Raw genomic sequence first — 25,093 nt, forward strand, 5'->3', positions numbered from 1 at the left:
TATCAATGCACAATCATGTTGGCAACAAAACTAAAATCCTCCTAAAGAGTACTTTAGAAAGTTCTCGTCGTCAGTGTTAAACCCACCTGTCTTTGTCCTTCTCGTCCCTTCCAATCGAAGACTCTCTTTTATCCCTCTCTCTGTCTCTCTCTCTTTCCCGTTCCCTCTCTCGTTCTCTCTCATGGCTGTTCGCTGAGCTGCTCCTCTCAGTGTCAGCTGTCTTTGGCCACTGTGGCGGGGTGGGGAAAGATGGCGGCGTGCGTCGAAGCCTGTTCCAGGTGTCGTGGTGTGGGCTGCCAAACGTGGGCAGCCCTCCTGGCCCCTCCTTAGTGCCAAACACACTGTTGGACCCTGGAGGGAAGGCAGAGACAAGCGTTGGACCCACTGTAAGTTAATTTCTTGTATAAAACCTTCTTGAGGCCACATAAGATGAGAAAGACTCAACAACAAAAGCTGCTTTTGTCTTTGTCCCTGGAGGTTCGCTCACTGACGCTGCTTGAAAGAGTTAGAGGTTAATGGCTCCCCCCACCAAAGCTTTGCTTTAGGGCCAAAGGGCCCCCCCCCCCTTCCTTTTCTGCACCAGATGAACAAGGACAGCTCGCTTGCCCTCTGGAGCTCAGGGCTGTGAAAAGCCAAGGGAGACCTTAGCCTTCCACGGTATGTCTATTCCAATCACATCCATTTTCACAACAGGGCGACTGATTTGGCACTCAAAAACAGGGATGAAGGGACAGAGAGAGAAGGATGCAGAGGGAAACAGAAAACCCTCCATGGTGGAGCAAAAGGGGCTTGTCCAATAATTAATAGATGAGTTGCCACCAAACAGTGGACCTGAGAGGGTCTGTTGGCAGTAGTGCAGCAAGATTAAATTCAGGCTGCTGGACACACAGTTGGTGCGTGAAGTGGAGGCAGGGAGGAGGTTTGCTGTGGTGGGTTGCACTGCCTTGTTGGGCCTCCCTGGGCTGGGGCTGCTTTGACACAGAAACTAGAGCTAAGTGTCTTGATTTTTTTTTTCCTCCCCCCACCCCCCGGCTCTCCCTGTGGTCTAACGCTTGTCCTGCTCTGTTATGTTACTGGCCACAGGGGCCATATTGAAGGGGGGAGCGTTGGAGGAGGAGAGGGGGCCAGCGCTTACCAAGCGAGGGGTTGCCTAATCCTCCGAAGGCACTGCTTGAAAGGTTGCCGAGGCCGCCAAAGGAACTGGAGCGACTGAAAGGATCTGCAAAATGCCAAACAGGGATTAGCAAAGGGGGGAGGGCTGGCTAGTGGCGCTCACCACAACACCAACCCGTTCCACTCGGCTTTTCTCTTACAAGCGAGCTGTTTTGTTTAGCGCTGCCACCCTAGCTCTCTGCCTCGTCATGGGCCAGGCCTCCTAGATGCTGGATTCACTACCACTAACTGGAGTGGAGTTTCTCTGACCCTGCTGGGCCTAGGACGAGCTACAAAGGCCTGATGGGAAAACGATATTTGAGTTCTTGGAGCTGAGTGGAGAGGGGACTGCAGTGGGGAGGGAATGGAAGGTTTATAAATTAGGCTTCAAAAAACCACAAGGACTAAATGAGTCTGATGGGCTCCACTGACATGAGCTACAGGCTCCCAATTTACAGTAACGACACAAATACTAACCTGAAGAAATCAGGGACGAGCTTCAAGCAGGATAATTTGCAGCTAAATTTCAAATGGGCATCAAGAAGTGCAGAACTGACAGCTGTGCGGGGGCTTCTTGAAATATCAGGAAAAAAAATCTCCATCGTCTCACACCGAAATTCTGTTTCTCCCACTTACTTTCCGTCTCCTCTCTGTCGGTGGTCGTTTAACTCGACGGCTCATCAATTAGCTCAAAAATCCTCTGAGTTCTAATAGTGGAATATACGTGAATGAATTATTAAATATGTCAACTACATATATCACTTAAATTCATTTTCATAAATTCTTCATCAAAAAGTGCCCCCCCAGCTACTCACAAATAGAAGTCTTGAGCCCCCACGATGTTTTATTTTTTTATTTTTTTAATCACTATTGTTGCATCACTTCTTTGTGAATTTCAGAATGGAGAAAGAGCCAGCCATGTAAATTTGGCTTTAGCTGTTGTTAGCCGTCAGTCTCCATTAGCCTCAAGCTGCGTGCATGTACCTGACTTACAACTCTTTCTGTATTCTACAGGCACAAAGACGTAATGCAGGAGGCACTCAAGACACCTTTTTGTGAAAAGCAAAATACACTTTTTGGGTGAAGTTTCATCTTAATAACTGGAATTTGCAAGCCCAGACAAAATGTCGTCACGTATGCTGTTGCACAGCTTACAATTCCCTAAAAAAAAAAGAAAAGAAAAAGAAAGAGGATGACAAAAAGGACTGGAGACTGGACAGTAGCCAACTAACTGGGCCTTTTTAATAATTCCACTCAGAATGATTTCAGGCTTGCTATCAGTCCCCGTTGGTGGTTCCATCATGCTCCTCCCTCCATTAGCTTGAAGCTAGAATCTGCTCATGAGGCTCTGAGCAGCTGACTACAGTAGCCAACTGGACTCCAGGTTAAGCTTCCAAACGAGTGCTGTCTAGGCTTGAAATAACACCCTGCTGGTTTGTCATGTGTTTAAATCATGAGTTGGAGAGAGGAGAGAGTGACGGAGGGAAAGAGGAGATAAATGTGTAAGTAAATCTTAACATGGAGTTACTTACACTTACCTGCCAAATGGCTCGGAGGCAGGAAGCCGCTAGCGTGGGGGGCGGGACCATACGGAGAGGGAGCTGGGTGGCTGGAGCCTATCAGAGCAGAGCAGATTTAACAAGATTATTATCCAATTAGACAGTTATTTAATCTCTAATTAGCCATGCAGGGAGTAACAAATATGGACAGGTATCTCCTGCAATAGAAAACACATTTGTCGAACGTACACGTGCGTTGGATGAATTCCACGGAGCAAATTAGCAATTGATATTTTGCTTTGCAGCTGTAGCACATTTGTGTGCAGGTTTAGAGCTGCTTATTAAGGTCACTCCCCAACTGTGCAGCAAGCTGCCCTCTTTCACAAAACACTGTTACCATCAACCATATTCCATGAATTGCAAATGAAAGGACGAATTACAGGAGAGCCTCTGACACACTGCTGTATAATTACCAGTCAAAGGCTGTTCGCCTCTCAGTTGCCCTCCAACGCAGGGCGAATCAGTCAATTACCAAACTGAGAGTCATCCATATTCATAGACATTAAAAAAAGCCCTTTATGGGGAAAACATTTGCTCTAAAGCACTATAATTAAGAGAACATTACATGAGAGGGGAGTGAAAAAAAGATGAACAATGGCAGCTACAGTATAAAGACAAAAATGGCTGGAAGGATACGAAAATGTGTTTGGAACGATTTGTGTTGAATGAGTGCCGGTACTGGGAGATGTCACTCACCTGTGGTGGAGAAGAGAGGTCGTGCCAGGTCGTGAGGGTACGGGAACCCCGGGAAAACCCCTGGAGCCGGGGGTCGACTGAACAGGTCCAGCTTCCCGTTCATGTCTAGCTTGTGAGGATCCAGCTGCATCTGCTGTACGTGAGAGGGGCAGAGAAAAGAAGAAGCTTTTCTAGGGTGGGAGGGGTTTATTTTGGTTGAGGGTTTAGAGGAAGACAGATCCTGATGCTACATCTCCAATTCTTGCCTACTGCGTGATAACAAATATATGTAAGCTGATTAGTGACACTAAAGCCTTGGTAACCGGTCCAAGAAGAGCTGACATCACCAGGTCAGTAACAGAGCGTCTCCATGATGCACACCAGCCTCTACAGTGGTTTATGACCAACTGTCGTTAGGTCTGTAGGGTGTGGACCTCCTACCTGTAGAATGTGTTCAGTGAAAACTCTTTTTGGGGTTTCTTTTTTTGTGGTATTAAAGTAATATTTTACCCAAAAAGTATACTCGACCTGACAAGACCTCACTAGTGGGTGTCATGAGCTCACTAAGATGTTTTCCCTCCTGTATTACTTCATTTGTGACTCCAGAATGCAGAAAGAAGCCATGTATAATTCGCTTGAAGCTAATAGAGACTGACGGCTAGCATTTGCTAAACTGTCCAAAAACGTCCATTTACAAACTCAAGAGCGTCTTGCAGACAGTTTAGTGCTAAAATCATGGTTTTCTGGAAATGCCGTTCATCTGTTTTAGGGTCAAGAAGACATCACTGGCCTTTTCTACATTCTGGAAACACAAAGAGGAAGAAAAAACTCTTTGTGAGCTTGAAACCTATCTGGCAGAACTGTACAAACAAAATACACTTTCTGGCTGAAGTATCATTTCAACTGTAAAAGTTTCTTTTTTGAGGTGCCTTCCCTGCTCAGGGAATTCCATCACATGATTACGGATGATTTAAAAGGTAAAGATGCAACTCTGACATCATGTCCTACTGTGTATTTGGTAAATATGTTATTTGGGTCGGAGACCAATGTAGTGATGATTTTCCATCTCACGCACCTTCATTTTCTGCTGGTGGTGGTAGATCTGCCATGCGATCTGGACATGCACTGCACACCACTTGCCAGGTTTCTAAAAATTTAGAGAGAAACTGATGTTAGCCAGTGGGCTTTGATATGGGGAGCTAAAAATGAACTTTGGCATTGAGAATTTCTGGCCAAACTACAAAGTAGGAACTTGCCATAATTTTCAACCAGGCAATGGAAGAAGAAAATCTGACCCTGACTTTGACCCACAGAGAAGAGCCTGCGTTTGCTTGATCAGTGCTTGTTGCAGAAATGTGCAGTTTTGACTTTGTGGCCTGGCCAGAGACATGAAATTTTAAACAGAAGGAGGACAGAAACTCCCACTTACCCTAACATTTGTCCTGAATGGATCTGTTATCTGCATGGACAAACAAACAATAATTATCGTTGGCTACAAAAGAGAAAGATGTGCCAGCGTAGAGAGCACGCTTCACACTGCAACTACTCATTTTTAAAAAAGGGAAAACCCTTCATTTAGGTGCTTTGGTAAGACACGTCCCCAGAGGCCTCGGGTTGTGCCCTGGGACGGTGTGATGCTTACCCGTGGATCCTTCTGGAGGAGTGTGTGAGGTACTGCACCAGGACGTGCTGCCACATCGATGGGATTAGATGCCTGAGAGAGAGAGAAGAGAGCACAGAGATGCTTAGAGGTCACACTTGTGCTGTTAAAACTTTCCGTGCTCATTGAAAAAGTAGATTTCTCAAGTGGCTGTACTTTGATTGTTAACCCCTACACGTGAGCACAAATGTACTTTCGACTCCTTAAATATTTTTGAAATTTTGATACCCAACAGATAAGAACAATAAAACTGTCAGAGAAGAGTTTTGTTTAAGGGGGCAAAGTTCACTCTGCACGTAAACGTTGATCGCCGCTCCTCAAAATCTAGACAGGAAGTAGAAGAAACATCCATTATCGTCTTCTGCTTATTCCTACATTAAGGGTCACGGGGGGGGGGGGGGGGCTGGAGCCTATACCAGCGTCAACGGACGAGAGGCGGGGTTCACCCTGGACAGGTCGCCAGTCCTTCGCAGGGCCAACACAGAGAGACAAACAACCATTCACACTCACATTCACACCTCCGGTCAATTTAGAGTATCAATCAGCCTCGTCCCAAATTGCATGTCTTTGGACTGTGGAGGAAGCTGGAGTACCAGAGAGAACCCACACAGGAACAGGGAGAACATGGAGACTCACACAGAAAGATCCCGTGCCCGAGCCGGGACTCAAACCCGGAACCTTCTTGCTGTGAGGCCACAGTGCTGACCACTGCACCACCGTGCAGCGTAGGAGGAACAGTCGGCCATATTCACTCGTTAAAGAAGAACAGAGGTGGCGTGTCAGGAGAGGACGAGGAGCATCAATAGGGAGGAAAGTGAGGCAGCAACACTGCAGAAGCAGCAGAAAGAAGAAACTTTCCCGGACATTGAAGAGTTTGTACCACGATACTTTTACTTTCGTAAATAGGTGAAATCCGTACCTCTTCACTACTACTCCCAGTCTTTTTCTCACGAGTGTCTGTACTCGTACTTCTAATAATCAATGTGTGAACTTCTGCTGTGTCTGCCTTTAGTACAGTACGCCGGGACTCTATTCTCAGTCACCAGAAGATGTAACCTTCCGTCCTCCCGCAGTAGCACTATTACTCACTAATCCTCCACTGTTGCTACTTCAAAGCTGACGTTAGTAGATAAAACCACGATGATGCGGCTGGTTGCTGAGCCACGCCACACCAACACGTCTCTGATCTCTTTGGAGCGCAAGTGCCTAGATCAGCCTTATTAATCCGTCCCTACATCAGGGACGGGAAGATCCTGCAGCGTGACCTGGGTCACCAGCTCCCACACAAACACACTCACATCCAAGCTCCCCACCACCACAAGCTCCTCTCCAAGAATACTTAGCAGGGGCTTTAGACGTATGAGAGTGTTCCTTGAGCCATCTGGAGGGGCCTTTGACAAAAGGGCCCCTCCATGACGGAGCCCTCTGGGAATAAGGCCAGCGGATTTGGGGCAGCTTTGATTGGTGGCTTACACCGGGTCACAGCCGCTGGGCATCTGCCAGAGAGACCCCCACCCTCCCACCTCATCCCATCCATCCTTATTCTCATCACCCCAGCATCGCGACGAGGCTCTGCTTGCCTTGAGAGACAGATGTTATTTTCTCCTCTCAGGCATCGCCCGAACACGCAGCACCGACCCACGTCCACAACTGAAAACACAGAGTGCTTCGACAACAGGCTCCACCCTGGCTACAGATGTGTTGATAGGCTGCTTTAGGGTTTGGGGAGAATGAAAAACTGGAGGAAAAATGGCATGCAGTGTGGTGCTGCCTGCCTACGGTCACGTCACAGTGTGACTGACTCTCCTGGACTTGGTTCCATGAAGGGCCGAGCGTTTGTTTCTTTGTGCGAGACGGTGAGTTGGTGTGCTGTGTGATGCTTCCACGGATTTGAATTCTCTGTGTTTGTAAGTTGCTGGTTGAGGGGAAGAACACGGGGCTGACCTTGGGCTGGAAGGCTCCTTGCAGCGAGCTGAAGGGTCCTGAGTGTGGGAGCAGCGGGGGCATGCCTGGCATGGTGGGGGGGTAGGAGGGAAAGAACTGGGGAGAAAAGGGAAGGATAGGAGACACAGAACAAAATCAAATGTGTACAAGAGTCAAGCACAGGCACCACAAACGCTCTCACGGCAACATTCAAATATGTCAAATATTTGATTTGCCAAATGCAAATGACAAAGAAGCAGCTTACGTTTGAATGGTGTCTGATGAATGGATTGTCCAGTTTGGGGGTGTATTTGTCGAACTGGAAGAGACACATAGAAAAGAATGAGTCCATCTAGTCATCTACTCCTGTAGAACCATTCAAGCAGAAGCCAGATTCAGCAACAATGTGTCATTCTTGTTTCATCAAAACACAAGACACATGATCAACAGTTGTAATAAGTCTAATAAGCCCTGGGGTGAAGCAGCTGGCTCGCACCAGTCATGGGTTTACTTCGACTGCATGGTCAGACAGGCAGCTAAATTACTAACAATACGACTGCTTTAGCTGGCTGCCAAGATGAACACAGCCTGCATGATTTTCCAATTGAGCGTACAGAGGTTGGGCGTGGGGGCCCAGCTTGGGAATCAGACCATTATAAAACCAGACCAGTTGTTTCTGTTCACTGGAAAATTTGTAGAAATGTGAATCTAATTGATTTTGACTGCTATGGCTTTTTAACAACAGGCCCCATTGCTATGGAGGGGAGGCAGTATGAGGACATATAGCTTCTATTTGGTGTTACAAACCAAGACTTCAAAAGCCATTTAGTCAAAAAAAAAAAAAAAACCAGGCCAATTCTCTGAATCATGGAAAGAATATAACGTGAGAGCAGTCTGTCCTTTATGAAGGAAACTGAGGGGAGTAGATGACATTTGCAACGCTTGGGAGCTAATTCAGGACGGATCAGCATGAAACTGATATACCTTGACATGATGTGAGGAGCTCTTTTCTGGGGGATGCCTACCAGGATGATCACTATCGTAACTGGCGGTATAAAAATGTCCTCACATGAAAAACAGTTTTTGATCATGTCCCAAGCACACGAGAATCTAGTCAGTAAGCTGAGAAGGAGAGGAGGGAGCGAACCCAGGATGTTGTCCCACATATGAATGGGGGCTCTGTAGGTCTGTTCCAGGGCCAATACTGGCTCTTTATTTTGAAACAGGCTAATTACAAGTGACAGTAACCTATTCCTACTCTGCAAATACACAAACCATTTGCAGGTACTTTTTGCGAGTGTTTTTACAAACTCTCTTGGCGGGCGCAGACATTTTTTGGTTTACATAAAGCAGGAAAATGAGAGGGTATGAATATGTGTTTGTGTTGAAGGGGAGAGGGTTGGCTTTGGTCCTGGAGGGGACACGCGGTTTGGACAAGGGGCCCTCTGGCGGAGCAGGAACCTTCAGGTCTGCACACAGAGTGGCAGTGATGGTGTTGGGGCCTGCTGGTAGGTGACAATGGGCCCAATCAAAGACACAGAGAGGAAATGCAGAGAAAGCTTGTGAAGGCTGTTTGATTCAGACTCTTGGACTGGGATTCTTGTCGCTTTACGGCCTTGTAAAGAAAAAAAGAACTGTAATTGATGGTGGCTGTCACAGTTTTATAGTAAACAGCTTTGGCTAATTAAGCCTTAATAATTCATCTTATAAAATTAAGGGTATTCCTTGTCCAGAGACATGCCAGGGGCCTGGAAGCGCGGTGGGAAGGACACTCAGTGCTGCCATTTGGCCAGCCAGCTGCTTGAGGGCATTGAACAATAAACAAATATAGAGGCTTCATAATTTCATTAATTACAGCCATTAGACAAGGGCTGTTACATAGCTGAAATGACATGGTCCATCCAGAGGGTGAGGGGAAAACTAAAAGAGAGAGAGAGGGAGGGGGGCGGATGCACTACTGGGTCAGTCCTGGGTTTCCTTTCATGAGAAAATGGTGAAAAACAACCACAACATCATGATTACTGCTGCCTCTTGAAGGAAGCACCAGACAGAAGGGGAGCATTGTCGCTGACGGGCTGCGGCTGAGCACATGAGTTAAGTAATAACACAGTTGCAAATAAAAGAAAAATAATCACAGCAGTAGACGAGTCCCATGGAAACAAGACAACAAGAGATACGCATCGACATAACGCCGGCGTGCGCACGTGCAGGAAAATCTCCTCTTTCATCTTCGGTGTGAGGGGCTGCGTCCCGAATGTAATCCCCCGTCTTGACAGGAATACCAGATAACTGCATCTCTGTACTTATCAGAGACTCCGCCATAAATACCAGAGCTTTGATTCCGAATGTACAGGATGGAGATAATCTTGGAGCGGGGTCCTAATGGGACCGCCGGCTCTTAATCAGGGGTCATGACATGATGGATTACATCTATTAGATTAATGCCAAAAGCTACAAATGGGAACCGTCTGAACGGACTGGCGCAGATTGCTGCATTTGAAATGATGAGGGGTTGTATACTTTTGACCCTCCCCCCCCCAACATGATGGCAGTCAGCAATTAGAAACCATTAGAAACATTATCATAACAGTTTCGCAGTGATGTCATCCGCCTTTCATCTGCAATGAAGACAAACTGCAAGGCTTTGAATGTCACTGGCGACTGTGGTTGTTGTTGAACCGTGCGCGCCCGCACGCACACGCACACACATCTGTTTGATCCTATGTTGCTCGACGTGAACAGGCAAATGAAAACATTCAAAATAATTTAAAAGACATCCATATGCAAACAATTGCGGAGCCTCCCTCCAGGCTGTTCCCTCGCTTCATCGCTGCCAAACGGCAAAATCTGTCAGCGTTAAGAACGAGATCATCTCAGTAAAATGTGATCGTGCTGGCGTGTTTGGCAGAGTTGTCACATGGTGTACACTGGATGTTAGTTCCGTGTTAAATATGTCTATTAGTTTTACATGACGATACACACATGGCATGGTCTGACAGAGGGTGTGTGAATGTGTGTGTGTGTGCGCGCGCGTGTGTGTGTGTGTGTGTGTGAATGTGTGTGTGTGTGTGTGTGTGCATGCGTGAATAAGGGGAGGTGGTCATCTCAGACTTGGTAAGCAGGACAATTTGCAGAAATCAAAGAACCCAAACAGAATTGGCGAGGGGCTCCTTCAGCCACGGAACATGTCTGGCGACTTTTGGGGGAAAAGGAAAGAAAAAGGGGGGGAGTTGTTTGAAGACGAGATTGGGAGGAGTGACAGGTGGGTGGGTGTTACGGGAACTTTTTTTCAATTTTTTCAATTTTTTTTTTTTTACTTATCCTCACATTTCTGGCTTGGGTACGCACCATGGGAGGTGCGGTGGGCGGGGTGAGGATGGCGGCCGGGGGCAGACTGGCGGGGAAGGGCGTGAAGGTGTGCTGGTGGGTGTGTTGGTGCTGGTGCATGTGCTGGTGTTGGTGAAACTCGGCCCTCAGGAGCGACACGGGGGCCAGCGGCGAGGCGGACGGCCCCCGGCCCCGCTCTGAACTCTGAACCAGGAAGCGGTTGTTCAGCTCCTGCCTCAGGAGGTCATGCTCTGTAAGAAAGGAGAGCGAGGAAAACCAAAAAAAAAAAAAAAAAGGAAAGAAAAAAGGGGCGGGGGGAGGGAAGGGGGAGGACACAAGAAAAAAAAAAGGCACGAGCGCCCAGTCAGTCTTCACAACAAGGGTAGAAGAGAAGAGAAAATAGTCACCTGGCATTCTCTGTTTCTCCAGCTCATGCTGTGAGGGTTTTCTACGTGGGGACTCATTGGTGGTGGTAAGAGAGTTGCCTGTGACAATGTGCCAATCAGAATCCCCGAATGAGGCTGGCAATACATGATAGGCTGGTTGAATGATATCAACAGGCTGGTATCTAAAGACAAGAGAGAACCAAGAGTCATCCCAGCAGAAAACACACACACTCTTGACTTCCAGAAGAAAGTCAAAGCACAACTGGTGTATCTCTTACATACGCTGCTTGGAGACACTCATCATCACTGGAGACATTTGGTTCCTGCTACTGCAGCGCGATTTTGAGGAAAGGGTTGCACAAATGATCAGATCGACACACACATCATCTCTACTTCAAGATGTCTCCAGCTGTGATGACTGTCCAGTTGCTGGCTGACATTTTCCAGAGATGGTTACAATCCCACCATCAGTAGCCTCATCACGAACATTTGAAGGCTACTAAAAACCAGATGGTCCACCAGCGAGGCCTCGATTTGATTTGGAGCGCGGTGGGGGCGCGTGCTGCCTTCAAATGAACTCATGTATGGGACATGAGACTCTAGATTGTTCTGAAAATTTCTGGTTACCATGTGAAACACCATGAAAAAGTGGCGTTTCTATGGTGATCAAGGTGAACACGACCCCATTGGTACGCAGCAGGGACTTCAGGAAATATTCATGGCATTTCCTGTGTTTTGACACAGTAAAGGTAGGAAATTGTCAGCACAATCACAGCATATTAACATTCTAACAGTTAAATTCATCATGTAACTGTGTTAATACAAATATGCACATTATGTCTTTGAGAAGTTTTGTAGCACGAAGTATTCCTCCACTGTTGGAGAGCCACGCTAATCCTACCATCTCTGCTAGGTTAGCAACTCACATCTTAGCTAGCAACAATTCCTGGTCAGCACAAATCCCTGACTGGATCTGACGTCTACAAAATACACTCCACCAATCACATGGCGCCATGTGAAGGGGGCGGGATCACAGCAAACACGAGTGGGAACATCAGGGAGGGGAAACTTTGTCGCGTCGATGGCAGTAAAGCATTTCACTTCATTTAAAATTGATCTCTTCATCTCTTTCTTTCTTTGTATGTATTGTCCCTGTTTTACGTGTCCATATTGTTGTTGTTTTCATATATCAATGATTGTATTGTTCTTACTGTTTATTGAATTCTTACTGATTTATTGTTTATTGAACTTCTATTCCTGCTTCGCATTCGCTGCTGTTCACACCAGGAACTTCAACCTCATGGGACTGACGATGGTTAATTCACATTATCTTCCCTCGTCTGATCTTCACGACGCCACAGTATAGCTCTAACCATCTCTCCAGACTCAGCCGCTTTCCCACCGCGTGGTGCCGGCTCTCGTCGGCTCTACTCACCTCTTCTATTTCTGACTCAACTACTTGATTAAAAGCACCCGTGAACCCGCTGAGCTCAGCTGAGGAGGCGCAGACATTCCTCTGGTTGGTTGCCAGTAAAAGCTGACCAACAGCCACGTACAGGGAATGAGAAGTACCACGGTTTCATCGCTGATGCGTGGTGCCTCTGGTTGGACTGGTACGACACGGTGGAAACGCTTTCGGTCGTTCAATAATCTAAAAATGGGAGTTCTGTTGCTGTTGAGAAAACATTAATGCCTTTTTAATGAGGTTATTTGACATATGTGATGCTGCGTCTCTATCTGGACACATCCCTGATATACACACACACACACACACACACACACACACACATATATATATATATGTGTGTGTGTGTGTGTGTGTGTGTGTGTGTGTATGACTAGAAGAGTAAAGGAATATACCTCCGTTTTAGAGAGGAACTGAAGTGAAACCAGTGGATAGTTTACTATTCACTCTGCGTCCTGACTCTGAAAGCCACCTGCAGTAAAGTGAAATAAGTGGATTTGAAAGAATACTTCTAAGGGCTCTTTTATCGACAGACACAAAGCTTATTTTATGGAATGTAAATGACCTGGAATATCAACTTATACAGCAGCCCGTTCTGTTAACAGCGAACTGTCAATAAGGAAATGAATAGAGCGGAGCAGCAATGGGCCTTAAAACCTAGAAATAAGTTGGCGTTGTTGAATGTGGGGTTTTGGAACGGTATTCCTGTTCAAGACAGGAAATGAAGTATGTGCTTTTAACGCCATACAGTAAGAGTAAATAGCAAACTTGTTCATTTCCTCATTCAGGTTTTAAGTGTCCTAAAGATGGCGGTTGCTAACAAGCAGCTAAACAAGGTGACACGGGTTTTAAAGATTAAATGTCATCACGCCGAAAACAGCAAACACAGGAAGTTCAGCAGCGGTGACCTGGACGTTGGGTGTCTGCAGGGCGGTTTGTTCAGAGTCAAATGTTGGTCAATTTATGCTAGAAAAAGTGTTTTCATTTGTCAAGACTGTCTTGAAAAAAGTTCTAAGCACGGCGGTGCTGACCTGCTCTACTTGTAAAGTGTCATGAGAGAACTTCTGCTGTGATTTGGCGCGAGACAAATAAAACTGACTTGACTTGACATGAAAGCCACTCCTGATGGTGCAACTTGTTCCTACAGACTTTCATCCCACGCTCCAGTTAGCATCACGAGAACTGGAGCCTCAAGGTAAATCTAATTAACCATTTAATCACCTCACAATATAATATTAACAGTAAACCTGCAACCATGTAGCTGTGAAATTATCTGGTGAAAATAATCAGTGTAATCAGACACAGTCAGAGGTTTGCGTCTGCTCCTGACCCGGCGTGTGGGGGGTGCAGCGTTACCTGGGTAGGGGGTGCCAGCAGGGTGCCCGGGCACCACTAAACTGTTGGTCGGTAAGGTCGGTGGTGGCGGCAGTGTGGCTGGGGTTGCAAACATGGCCGGATGGCGATGGGCCGGGCTCCGTAGGGAGGAATAGTGCGAGGTAGAGAGGTTGGCTATGGACAGAGGCAAGGCGGGGGCTGAGGAGGGGAGCCCGCTGAGGTGGTGGTGGTGGGGTGGGGGTAAGTGATGCTTCGGAAGAACTGGACTGCTGCTGAGGATGAAGGAGGAGACAAAGGAACAAATACAGTCACTGTCTTCATGAAGTAACGGGACACACGTCATACCTCCACGTACACGTGCTGAAGTCTGGCTGTGTCGTGAGCTTCGTGCGACTGTGCTGATAATGCTGTTGGTCTGACACTTGTCTTTGACAGCACAAGAGTGACTTTCTAATAAAGTCTCTCACACACGAGTGAAGGAAGAATCTGAGCAGTGAAACTGGAAAAGTTCAATGAAAGACAGTAAATCTGACAGCTGGTTATTGCATGTTGGTGTGGCAGAGAAAAATCCATGCACACATGAAAAAAGTCAATATTGTGTGGGTTATCGAATCCTACAATATCTTGTTGTACTGAACTACATGATATCAATTTGGAAATTGCTGTGGTTTATTTCACTGCTCTCTCCACTCGGCTGGCGGGAAGACATTACGGAGTCGGAACATCCTGACCTGGTACAGAAGGTGAAGTGGTGAAAGTGGAGACAACTCCTTGGATACTGAATTTCTCCTTGGTATTGATTTATTCTGAGGTTGAAATGCTGCTGAATGTTTGAGTTCCAGTTTGAGAGTGTTACGGTTAAAGCAGACATTCAGTCATTGTTTTCACAGCTGATTTTAGTTGCCAGACATTCTCGATGAAGAAAGAGCTGCTGAGCAAGCTTGAAGAGGGAGAGTCACACACGTAGCCGCCACGCTAGAACGCGTACTGAGTTACTGAGGTCTTGACGAGACGGAATCAAAACTGTTGCAGCGTGGCTCCGGGTGTGTGAACGTCTCCCTCGTACATCCGTACCGACCCACCTGATGTCGTGGAGGCTGTTGTACTGCAGCGGGTGATGCACCTGGTGGCTGATGACTGGCCGGCTGTGGTGCTGTGGGGGCGGATGAACACAGGGCTCCTGGTGGGAGTGTGGGTGAGGAGGGTGGGGCTGGGGCGGTGCCCTCAACAGGGAAGGGGAGGGGACAGGGGGTGGAAGCTGCTGCTCCTTCTTGACACTGAGGGGTGGCGGGGTGGGGAGGCAAGACCTGGGAGGCTCTGGGGGGGCCGCAGCAGCAGCGGGGGCTGGGGAGCCCGTAGGCGCTGAGGCTGGGGTGGGACTGGGCAGGGGAGGTGCAAAGGGCACCTCGCTGTTGCTCTGCTCCTGGCTGCGCTGGAGCCCGGACACCTTGGCTGAGCTACAAGTCTTTGACTCGGGACTCTCATTCGCTGGCACACCTGAAGGGAGACAGACAGCAAACTGTAAGAGGAGACTTTGTCGAGCTTTAAGTGCTAAAGACATCGGTTCGATGGGCTGGGGAGCCACACTGGCTCCCTCTCCTGCTCTGTAACGTCACCTCAGTGTCTCCTACCCCAGCTTCCTCTTGTTTCCCTCTCCTTAGGTTCCGTTAAGTGTTTAATCAGGTCATTTTCATGCTTGACTATAATCAGATGATCCCATTTCTTCTCGCGATCCAGTCAGTATGAATAAATCACAGCTAATTAAAGTTAAATGTCGGCTCCTATTCAGGGCTTTGCTGAGCACACAATCTGGCATGAAATAATTATGTTTCAATTGTGCTGTGAGGAGACATGGCTGGCCCTTATCTGGCCTCTCGGTCCTCCGCTCCTGATCTTTCAGGGGATTTAGGAAACCACAGCCGAGCACTCTGAAATCTGCTCCACTTTGTCTTCACCGTTCATCAGTGGTCTTTTTAACATTCAAGAAGCCTTGACAATCAGCATTCCACCGCACGACTTTTCACACTTAGGCTGTTACAGTTGAATACTGTAATTATCTGCTGTTGTAGCAGGAAAATGAAAGCGTCAGAAAAGGCAGTATCTCTACACCGTTCACACACAAACATTCGCTAAGCACTTATGAATCTTAATGAAAGAGATAAGACATTTGGCGATCTTCTACGTCTCTCACAGTTAAAAGAAAAGCAAAATAGGTTTGAGGAGAGACGGTGGTGCTACAACTGCAACACCGCAGCAACTTCTGAGCTCATCAAAGCCGGCGCTGGTGGAATTTGTTTTAAGCACAGGAACATCAAATGCACGGAACAAAATCTGAGAAAGGAAAGAGTTCACACATGAAAAGAGACAGCTAGAGGAAGAGAGGAGACAGCTCGGCTGAAATGAGGCTCTCTAAGCAGCTCTAATCTACAGCTAAGATGCAGCGCTCCTTCACTCACAAGGCTTTCTAGCGCCTCAATTAAAAAAGCTCCACGGGCAGCCTCAACAGTAACAAAAATGAGAAGCGCCGGGAGCTGCTGTCAAGCCAGCGAGAACTCGACATGCAGCCCACTAATGGAATATCCAGTCCCTATTAACAGCCTGCTTAATCTTTCAAAGATCCTAACACCCATAAATAGACTCATAAAAAAGCAGGGCAGAGCTTTTATTTTTTTATTTGCCCCCCGCCCCCACCCCGCCCCACCCCGGCTCCTTGCGATTTACAGGAGAACTGGGGCTGGCTAAGGTGTGACGATTTTCAAATGAATTCCTGGGTCCAGGCGTATATGGACCTCCGGATTTATTGGGGTCTGGGATTTGGATTAAACTGTCAAGCTCTTGTTCCAGCCAGAGAAAAGAGGAAAAAACTGCAGGCTGAGATAGAGAGATAGAGAGAATGGCAGACAAACAGGGGCGAAGAAGCAAATATCCACAGTCAAAATGTCGCCGCTGGGTGATGTTGCCGTGGCAACCTGTTCTCCCAGACACAATGCGAGGCGGGTGATGGTGAAGGAAGTCTCAGTTAGACCACTAGGAGACAGAGAGAGAGGTTTCTAATACTAATGCTGAGCAGCCGGGGCCACAGTGAGCGCCAGGTTATCTTAATGATGATTCTAATGGGATCTAATGGAGGCAGGGCACTACCAACTCAAGCTATCCCTCATTACTCTGCACACACACACACACACACACACACACACACACACACACACACACACACACACACACACACACACACACACACACACAAAGGCAACAGAGGACAAACAAAAATACATTTTCCGATAAATGCGGACAGCCAAGCGCTTAACTGTAGTGAAGTAAAAATATGAAAGGGGTTTACGGTTTCCACCAGTTCTTCTGTGAACGGGAACATTCCAGCTGTGTAAGTGCAGGTACTCCAGCACATTTAGGCTGTCAAGAGTAATGAGAGATTAATGGTGGTTCCAGCAGCAGCCATTTTGAGTTAATACACAATAACAAGATGACTGACACGCATCGCCTGAAGACCATAGGGAGTCAAATCGCTGCTGCTTTCCAACAAAAGGCACCACAAGACCTAGCAACTGTCACAGCGTCGAGCGTCTCAACACATCGCCAGATCTGCCGTCGCTCTGTTCTTCTTTTCCTCAGGACACGGATCACACTCCTCCTGCAGTCGCACGGCGAGGAGAACAGTGGGCCCGCCACAGGCAGGCGTGTGAATCAAACGCCATACGTGTGTCTGCTGTTTTGAAGCCGTGCCCTGCAAACCTGAGCAGATGGTGTAAGTGAGTCAGGCAGGTTGGAGGATGGCCCAGTGGTGGAGGGTTGCTCCCCACCCCCACCCCTTCCGTTAGCTGGGTTCGTGCACTGGGGGGACAGGGACATTCCCCTAGGGGGGTGTTGGCAAGTCTGCTCACCAGATGACATCTCATCCCAGTATTGATCTTTTTATAGATGTTGCTGGGGCTGCTTACTCAGGGGAATTGAGCCTGGGCCTGCCTGCACGTGCCTGAGTTTGTGGCCATCCGGGGTTGAAGGGGAGGAGGGGACCAAAGTAGCAGACACACAACAGGCCAGTGGGACTCGCTGGTGATGACTGATGTGTCCAGCGGGGAATCTGGGGTGAACAGTCTCGCTACACAGCTGTTCCTGCTTTCGATATCCTTCACTCGTGACCCTCTTTGTCCCGGTGGAACATCTGGAGAGCTGGCACCGATCTAGTCCAATGTGGTCTTTACACAACCAGATGGTCCAGCCTGGCTTGGACAAACCTAGAAAGGCTTGGACTAGGACGGGCTGGTTGTCATCACGGAGGATGACGGGGCGCTGCTTTGACCACTCGATCACTCTGACGCGTGCTCTGTTGACACGACAAGAACAAAAGGGAGATGCCCTGAAGGGCAACGCTGCACTGTCACAGGCTTGAACTGCAAAACTGTTGCTTTTGAAAAGCCTTCCCTCTGAAGCTATTTTTTTTCGACGGCTTTATTTCTATCACACCTGGCAACCTGCAAAATGGACCCAGCAACCTTGTTAATGAGATAAGGGCCCCTGGCGACTATTCTCATTTGGCCTCCAACGAAAACTCACAAACGAATGCTGCGCATGCAAATAAGCGAGCTCCATAAATTACCTGCCTGCTACTGACACCAAAGCCAGTATATACAACAACCAGGGAAATAGAACCTGTATGCAAATGGTTGTTTCAGATAAGATACAGGGTTATGCAAATTCTTCCTGTGACGAGGGGAGGGGGCGAGGGCTAAGAGAAGCTTAGCGGTGCTCGCATTTAGCAGGCAAACACTGAGGTTCACTCCCTACATGCCTTTTCCATAGAATAAACATCCTGCGCACTAAAATAAGGAGATGAACAGACAGATAGTCAAATAAAGCCGGAATCTGCTGAAAGATGTTGGAGGATGCAGAAGGTGTGTGACAACGCATGCCGCCTTGATCCGTCTCCTGCTGGCTCTGCTTGACAGAATATTCTGCTGCTCTTGACGGATGAGCTCACAATGATTTGGTTTCTTTCCAGACAAGCAATCTGCACGGAGCCAAGGCTTTGCTCACGAGTTAGTGACTGTGGAAGATGGCTATAACAGATACTGGCAGAAGGCAGGAAACAGCAGTCTTGCTAATCAACACTTCATTGCCATGAGGTATTCAGTTATAAAAAAGGCGGGGTGATTTTGACAAAATGATTTTAGTACGAGAGGAACAGAAGGGCTGAGCAGCGTTAAATCGTTGCGCTAATAATAAAATCATAAGAGAAATTTGCAATGGATTGCTTTCCCTCACACTATTTAATCTGCCTCGAGCATCTCCAAGCTGGTGATGAGTGGAGCCAAGGCAACGTTTCTGCAAATCACTCAGAGATGTTTAATGGGGGAGTGGACGAGGAGGAAGCTGGCCAAGATGGCAAAAGAGTGGGGACAGCTGGCACGTTTCAATTATTTCTCTGTCTTCTCGCTGCAGCTGACAAAAGGAGAGGATGACGGCGGAGCGGGGATGGGTGTTAAGCTCTAACACGTTTACAGTGAAAGCCCAGGCATAAATTGAGAACCTAATGTTCATTTCAGAGAGCTGGCAGCTCAAGCTGGGATGAATCCGTTTTCAGGCTCATATCAGATCCCAATTCAAACTGCAGCCATATGGTGCAAGACACATATGCCATTCACCTCTCATTGTGCTGGTGCCAGTGCTGTGGGTGGGGGGCGAGTGGTGGGGGGCGAGTGGTGAGGAGCTCGTGTTCTTGTCAGCAAGGAGAGACCGACAGAGGTCTGGGGGGTTACTGCCAGAACCACGGCATGTCAAATACTTCATACACAATGTTAAACCTGAATATTATGTTGCAGAGGAGGGAACAACCTCTACACACTTCCCACTCATCCCCCAATCTCTGCCAAGGCCCCCCACCCTCGCGACGTCAGGGACAGCCATCAGTCTCAGCTTCTTATGAACACAGCCGGGTCGTCTAAGGTCAGTGCTACTGGGCTCTCCTAAATAAAAGGCTGGACATCTTCAAACTTTCAACAGAAAAGTCTAATGGCTCCTCTGTCACGGCCCACCCTGCCAGCATGGAATCTGACCCTTTTCGCTGTCAGTGACCCATCGCTGACCCCGGTGACCTCTCTTGACCTGAGGCCACTGCGGACAGACAGCTAACAGGCAGGGAGAGAGGGGGTCCCCTCTGAACTTTAAAGATGAATTTGGTGTTGAAAGGAAGGGGAGCCTTCAGGAGTTATTTGTTCAATGCTGCGAGCACTAGCCTTATCATTTCATTAATTAGCATGACACGCCTGCCCAATGGACTTGAACACCGCAGCGGCAGCTGTCTCAATTGATTACGCCAATGGACGTGGCGCTGCAATTATCGAGGTGACTGGAGAGAATGCCTGCCACTTCTAATAAAGGACTTAACTCCTGCCTTCCATATCATAGCGCAGCGGTGGGAGGACAGTGGCAGCCTCCCTGTGTCTCCCATACCATTAAGACCTTTTCAGAGTCTCTCCACGGGTTGCTGCAGAGCTCAGTGTGGGCTGTAGTTGTGAGCAGCGTGTCAGCTTTACTTAAGCTCGCATAACGCCTGAACAGTATCAGTTTGGTCCCCCACAGGAAAGTATCCTCTATTAGCCCACCAGCTGGCTCGCAATCCCCAGAGAACGGATGTAAAGAATGTAGGAACGACAGGGAGAGAAAGAAAGAATGAAATGAGAGAGACACAAAGAAGGGCAGCATTTGCCTACAAGTCTGAGCAGAAATGGAGAGGGTGAGTGCACAGCAGTGCAAACAGAGACACTGCTTTCCAGCTTTTGTCTCATGTATGAACATGCAAGAAGCCCACATGCCTTTAAGTGGATATAATATTATCTTTCAGAGCTGTACTGATTACTTTTCAATGGAAGGGAAATGGCTGGGTGAAAATCCTTCAACAAATCCTAAGTGGCATGACAGTGGGCTGAAAGAGCCTGCATGTTTTTCTTTTCCTCCCACAGCTCCATTTTCACTCCCCAGTCTGAAAGCAAAGCAACAATTGGAGGCTGACAGCTCAAACCGTTCTCCATACTTCATTCACTGTTTTGACACATGCAGCCATTGCAATTTAGCGCACGCATGAAAGGGGTAGGACAAACATCTATGCCGACATATCATATATCCCCAAGTGTTTACAGGGTTGGTTAGGATGAGTGTAACAATCTGTGGTTTAGCTTAGGATGCCGCCTGAGCCGCTCACCTGCTTCATGCTAAAAAAAAAAAAAAAAAGAGAGAGAGAGAAAAAAGAAGAAGCCATTTTCATGTCAAATACCCTCTGACAGCCGAAATTGTGGAGACAGCTGCCGAGGTATTTTAACAATGTTGGTAGCTAAAAACAAATATGTCTTCATCGGCAAAGGCAGGGAGAGTTCATCAGTCAACCGACATATTTCTTCTTCTTTTCATGTTTCCATGTCGAAGTGTTCTGTTGTTACAGACTTGCTGCTCTGTTGATCAAAGAGCACGGACGCTACTGCATGCTGGAGGAATTCCCCTGCAACCAGTGCAACCACAGCATCAGCTAACAGCAACACTAAAACACTACACAAAGAACAGTGTCACCAGAGCAGATGCACTCAATGCAAGTTCACAGGGTTCAAGATGGCTTCCCTGAAAGGCTGATTTTGTCCCACCAACAATCCAACTCAAAAGATTCTGGAATTCTAATGACATAAAACAGGAATTCTGCCTGATAACTGACCTCACTGTATCAAAACCAAGTTGAAATTTGATGGTGAATTGACATTAAATTAGAATGCAATCAGTCGTCCATCGGGCTTCCTCCCCGTAACCAGTAGGTGGCACTATAGTTATGACAAGTACAGCTTGTAATTGTGTTCAGTCTGCCGCTCTCATCAAACATGAAGTTTGGAGTAAAAGCTTGGTTTCCAAAAATCCAAAATGGCCACCCCGTCACATCAACGCCGTTTAATGAAAAATAGCTTATTCTTCACACCACCAAGTTCATCAGGTGGTTCTGACCACATTTGTGATGTATCTGGTCGACCCGCTAGGAGGACGACATCGGAGCGTAAAAACGTGAGGCATTTCCTGTTGCCTCCAGATGGACTTTCCTTGACCCACTTTGTCATAGTTGTGTTCCTGCTGACAGGGAAACAAACAAATGCCACACAGTCATAATCATTGTACCAACAAGTATTACTTTAAATGTAATTGTATCAAAAATGGAATGCAGTTGGTGCAATTCACATGCCTTCTCTCTGTTCCATACATCGAAGTGACCTGGCAAGTAGGAGACATTTCCCTCACTGGCCGGACAGACTCGGAAGGGTGCGATCTTGGTCTAAAGATAACACCCCAGGGTGTATTAAAGTTCCCTGGCTTAAGTTTCACATGTCTGCAGGCCTCCAGGGAAACACTGTCCAGTATAGACGCAGCGATGTAATCAATGCTCGCTCTATAGGAGGATCCTGCCACTGAGCTGCTCCGAGGGTGCTGCTGGGTAATTAGGCTTACAGATGGAGACCCAGCAGCTGTTGAAGACGAGACAAGAGCTGCCATTTTCACAGCGAATGGCTGCATGCCAAACGAGCTGCGTTCTCATGAGCTACACGCCTTTTCTTCCTCAGCAGTTAGAGCTAGACATATTCCAAAGTTAAAAAAAAAAAAAAAGGTCTTTTTTTTTGCTGGGTGATGAATTACATGTCGAGACACATGACACATTTCGAGGGTCGAAGTTGAGATGTTTCAGATAGCTCTCCTACACAGGTTAGCTTGAAAAGGAAATAAACAGCTCCACAGAGCTGCTCTTCCAACCTCCATGGTCTCCACCACAGCATGCAAAGACACAATTGGAAAGTGCATCAACATTTGCTGTCCTTTCTCGCACCCAATTCATCATTCCTGATTGGAGAGGGAGCGAGACAGAGAAAGACGAATGAAGTGACCCAGACAAGAGGAGGAGGAGGGCAGGAGAGGTTAGTTAATATGGCAGAGGAGAGTGTAGAGGGAGCAGAGGGCACGCTGTTGAGTCAGGTAAACGAATGGAGACAAGGCCCGGACCCCGACCTGAGGGGCTGCTGCTAACATTCAAACACCACCAACTGCTCCTCTAAAGCTTCAAACACAAATACGCACAGAAGTAGTAGAATCAGGCCGGGTCTCCTCCAGCCATAGTGCAGCACTCACAACAGCCGCAACATTTTCAAGGCCACATTTCACTATGGCGTTCCGAGCGTGGCAAGTGAAGAATTGATTTGTTTGCAGTGTGAAGGCAGTGTGTCAGTTGGAGGAAATGTGCGAATGCGCTAAGAGGAGATGCACGGTGAAACAGCACTAAAATTGGCCTCCAAAATGAGCCAAATCGTTTGTGAGATGAAACACACCACATAGGAAAAAAACTACAACATGAGGCCCTAGAAAAGTGTCAAGCAAGGCAGGCTGGCACCGAAGAAAAAAAAGAAAGATGCAACAAACACACGCTTGACATATTTCAGACTGCAGATGACAACACTGGAGGAGTAAGAGGAATCAAATTCAAACCGCCAAGTGTGTCTGACTCATGAATCCGTGTCGAAGCGGAGGCTCCACACCACATCAAACCCTGTAAATTCGCCTGAAAGCCTCCCCTCTCCGTTTAGCAGCCAGTTCTTAGATTATTGTGTGCTGCTAAAAGGTAAGTGTTGGGAGTGTTACACTTGAGAGTGTGTTTTAAGCACCATAAAGTATCGAGACCCAGATGGCTCATCCTCCCTGAAAAACATGTCCCCACTTCTGCAGCTCCAGTGGCACCTGCTCCCAGGATTAGGTCAGTGCTGGGCCAAGGCAGCAACAAATGCAGTGTGCTGCAGCTGATAAGGAACCCAGGGCTCTTCAGCGCACACCCTGCTCTTAACAGCTGATGAGTCGATACCCGTATCATTAGTGATAGCAACAGCCGTATATTGATCTTTTCCAGAAACACAAGGAGCCATGATTCTGATGCGATTTGTCACTGTTAGACTTCAACAGATGTGGTCTTTTGTTGGTTGATATCAGCCTGATATTTTTAGCCTGTACTTGACAGTAACTGGACAGTACCTTGTTTTCGGCAAAGGTTTAGGATTTTCTCAAAAGACACAAAAACATAAAAGCTTTGATGCTTTCTGGAGTGGTAAAATGAAAACGAAGCGAGTAGCAATAATGGATAGATAGATAGATACTGCTGCTAGCATTCTGTATACACACGGGCCAGGAGGCATTGCAGCAATCTTTCTCTCTGCTTCCCAAAGCAAATAGCCTCGAAATCCCCATCCTGCAGCTCAACACAGCAGCACTAACCCAACAGCCAGGGAGGTTGGAACCCATGCTCTGCTGAATGGGGTATTACAGTTAGTCCGAGGCCATTAGGGGCCCCACCACCAGGTCCCACTGCAGGGAATTCACTGGTAGCCAAAAACAACAGCCAAACAGATGAGCGTTTGAATACTGTAGGAGGCCACACTGTGCATGTTCTCTTTTTTTAACCTTCCCCTAAAATGGCCAAAATGCAGGCCCCAGTGTCTGAGCGAATTACCGCCTGCCTGTTAAGAAACACTGGGACGATTAATGCCGCTCACGCCCAGTGAAACACGGGACCAAACACAAGCTCTTTTTCAGCAGTGCGTGTCAGGTTACGGCTTTCACCATGTGTTGAGTTCAGGGCTAATAGCTAGACTCTGTAGCAAACCTGTCCAAACCCAGCCTTCTGTCAAACATACTGTACTAGTCCAAGCCTGCGGTACTGCTTCTAGACAGAGTGTCTCTGATGAGCCACTGACAGAAACATGGATGCTTATATGTTACCACTGGAAAGGTATGGCACTCAGGAACACTGAGCAAGCAGCAGGAGACGACCACCCATCTGGAAATACTTGGAAAATACTTTATACGGCAGACTGATATTTCTGTTTGGGTCAGGATCTAGTTTCTTGGGCTCAACTCCCTTTTCCCCAGAATCCTCTCTGGCACATTCTTCTGATGCGTGGATGTCCTGGTCCGTCATGGAATCCGAAGCATTTTACATCCGTTCTGTTCCTGGCGATGGTTTTCTCATCTTTATAAGTCTGTGTGAACTGCGTCCCAACATGTCCAATCCATTACAAGCATGTTTGTAATATCCATCTCGGCTAACGACTGTCCCCTTGCCAGTGATTGTACATTATCCAAGCGTTGTGTTTGGCCACAATCGCCTACCATCTGGCTATGTCAATGAGCAATACAGCCTCATCTGCAAACAACATTGGCCCTGCACCACTCAACACAGATGAGCTTAAAACACAGATAGTGGGAAACTCGAGTCTTCAAACAAATGACGGGAGGAAGAAAACCCCCCCACTCTCTCTGGCAGAGTGGGGCTGCTGGGAATGAGGGATTAAAGACAAGAAAACCTGTAAGTGATCACAGGCAACACGCTTTACATTTCAGGCCTGACAGTGGTGATAAGACGCTGGTCATGTATTCTCCCAAGTAAACAATGAAAAAGCCTTCCACACTGCAGCTGGCTGTGTCTATTGGAGGTGGAGGATTAGGATTAGACAGATGATGTGATGAGAGCTACTGCTCTCAAGAGTTATCCTTTCTAAATTCTTCCCTTAATCTCCTCCCACAAGCCGAA

At 47.5% G+C, this 25,093-nt stretch overlaps 1 protein-coding gene across 10 annotated transcripts in view; it reads right to left on the reverse strand.

Annotated features, from left to right (window-relative positions):
- The window catches only part of fbrsl1 (fibrosin-like 1), a 298,276-nt gene that overhangs the window by 2,809 nt on the left and 270,374 nt on the right, over positions 1-25,093 (reverse strand). For 2 of the 10 annotated variants that reach the window (XM_086207516.1, XM_086207511.1), the window contains 12 exons: positions 14,565-14,979; positions 13,504-13,754; positions 10,297-10,547; positions 7,235-7,288; positions 6,991-7,086; positions 5,029-5,100; positions 4,816-4,845; positions 4,462-4,533; positions 3,408-3,540; positions 2,685-2,768; positions 1,136-1,219; positions 87-351 (listed from right to left, as the gene is read on the reverse strand). In XM_086207516.1, coding sequence (XP_086063642.1) covers positions 87-351; positions 1,136-1,219; positions 2,685-2,768; positions 3,408-3,540; positions 4,462-4,533; positions 4,816-4,845; positions 5,029-5,100; positions 6,991-7,086; positions 7,235-7,288; positions 10,297-10,547; positions 13,504-13,754; positions 14,565-14,979 — 1,807 coding nt within the window. Of the gene's footprint in view, positions 1-86; positions 352-1,135; positions 1,220-2,684; positions 2,769-3,407; positions 3,541-4,461; positions 4,534-4,815; positions 4,846-5,028; positions 5,101-6,990; positions 7,087-7,234; positions 7,289-10,296; positions 10,548-10,703; positions 10,865-13,503; positions 13,755-14,564; positions 14,980-25,093 lie in introns of all 10 variants that reach the window. The other 8 variants (XM_086207520.1, XM_086207519.1, XM_086207512.1 and 5 more) reach the window with 7 other exon arrangements.

The sequence above is a fragment of the Aulostomus chinensis genome, chromosome 6, assembly GCF_037954235.1.
Source record: "Aulostomus chinensis isolate RoL2024-O1b breed Wild chromosome 6, RoL_Achi_v1.0, whole genome shotgun sequence".
Taxonomy (NCBI): Eukaryota; Metazoa; Chordata; class Actinopteri; order Syngnathiformes; family Aulostomidae; genus Aulostomus; species Aulostomus chinensis.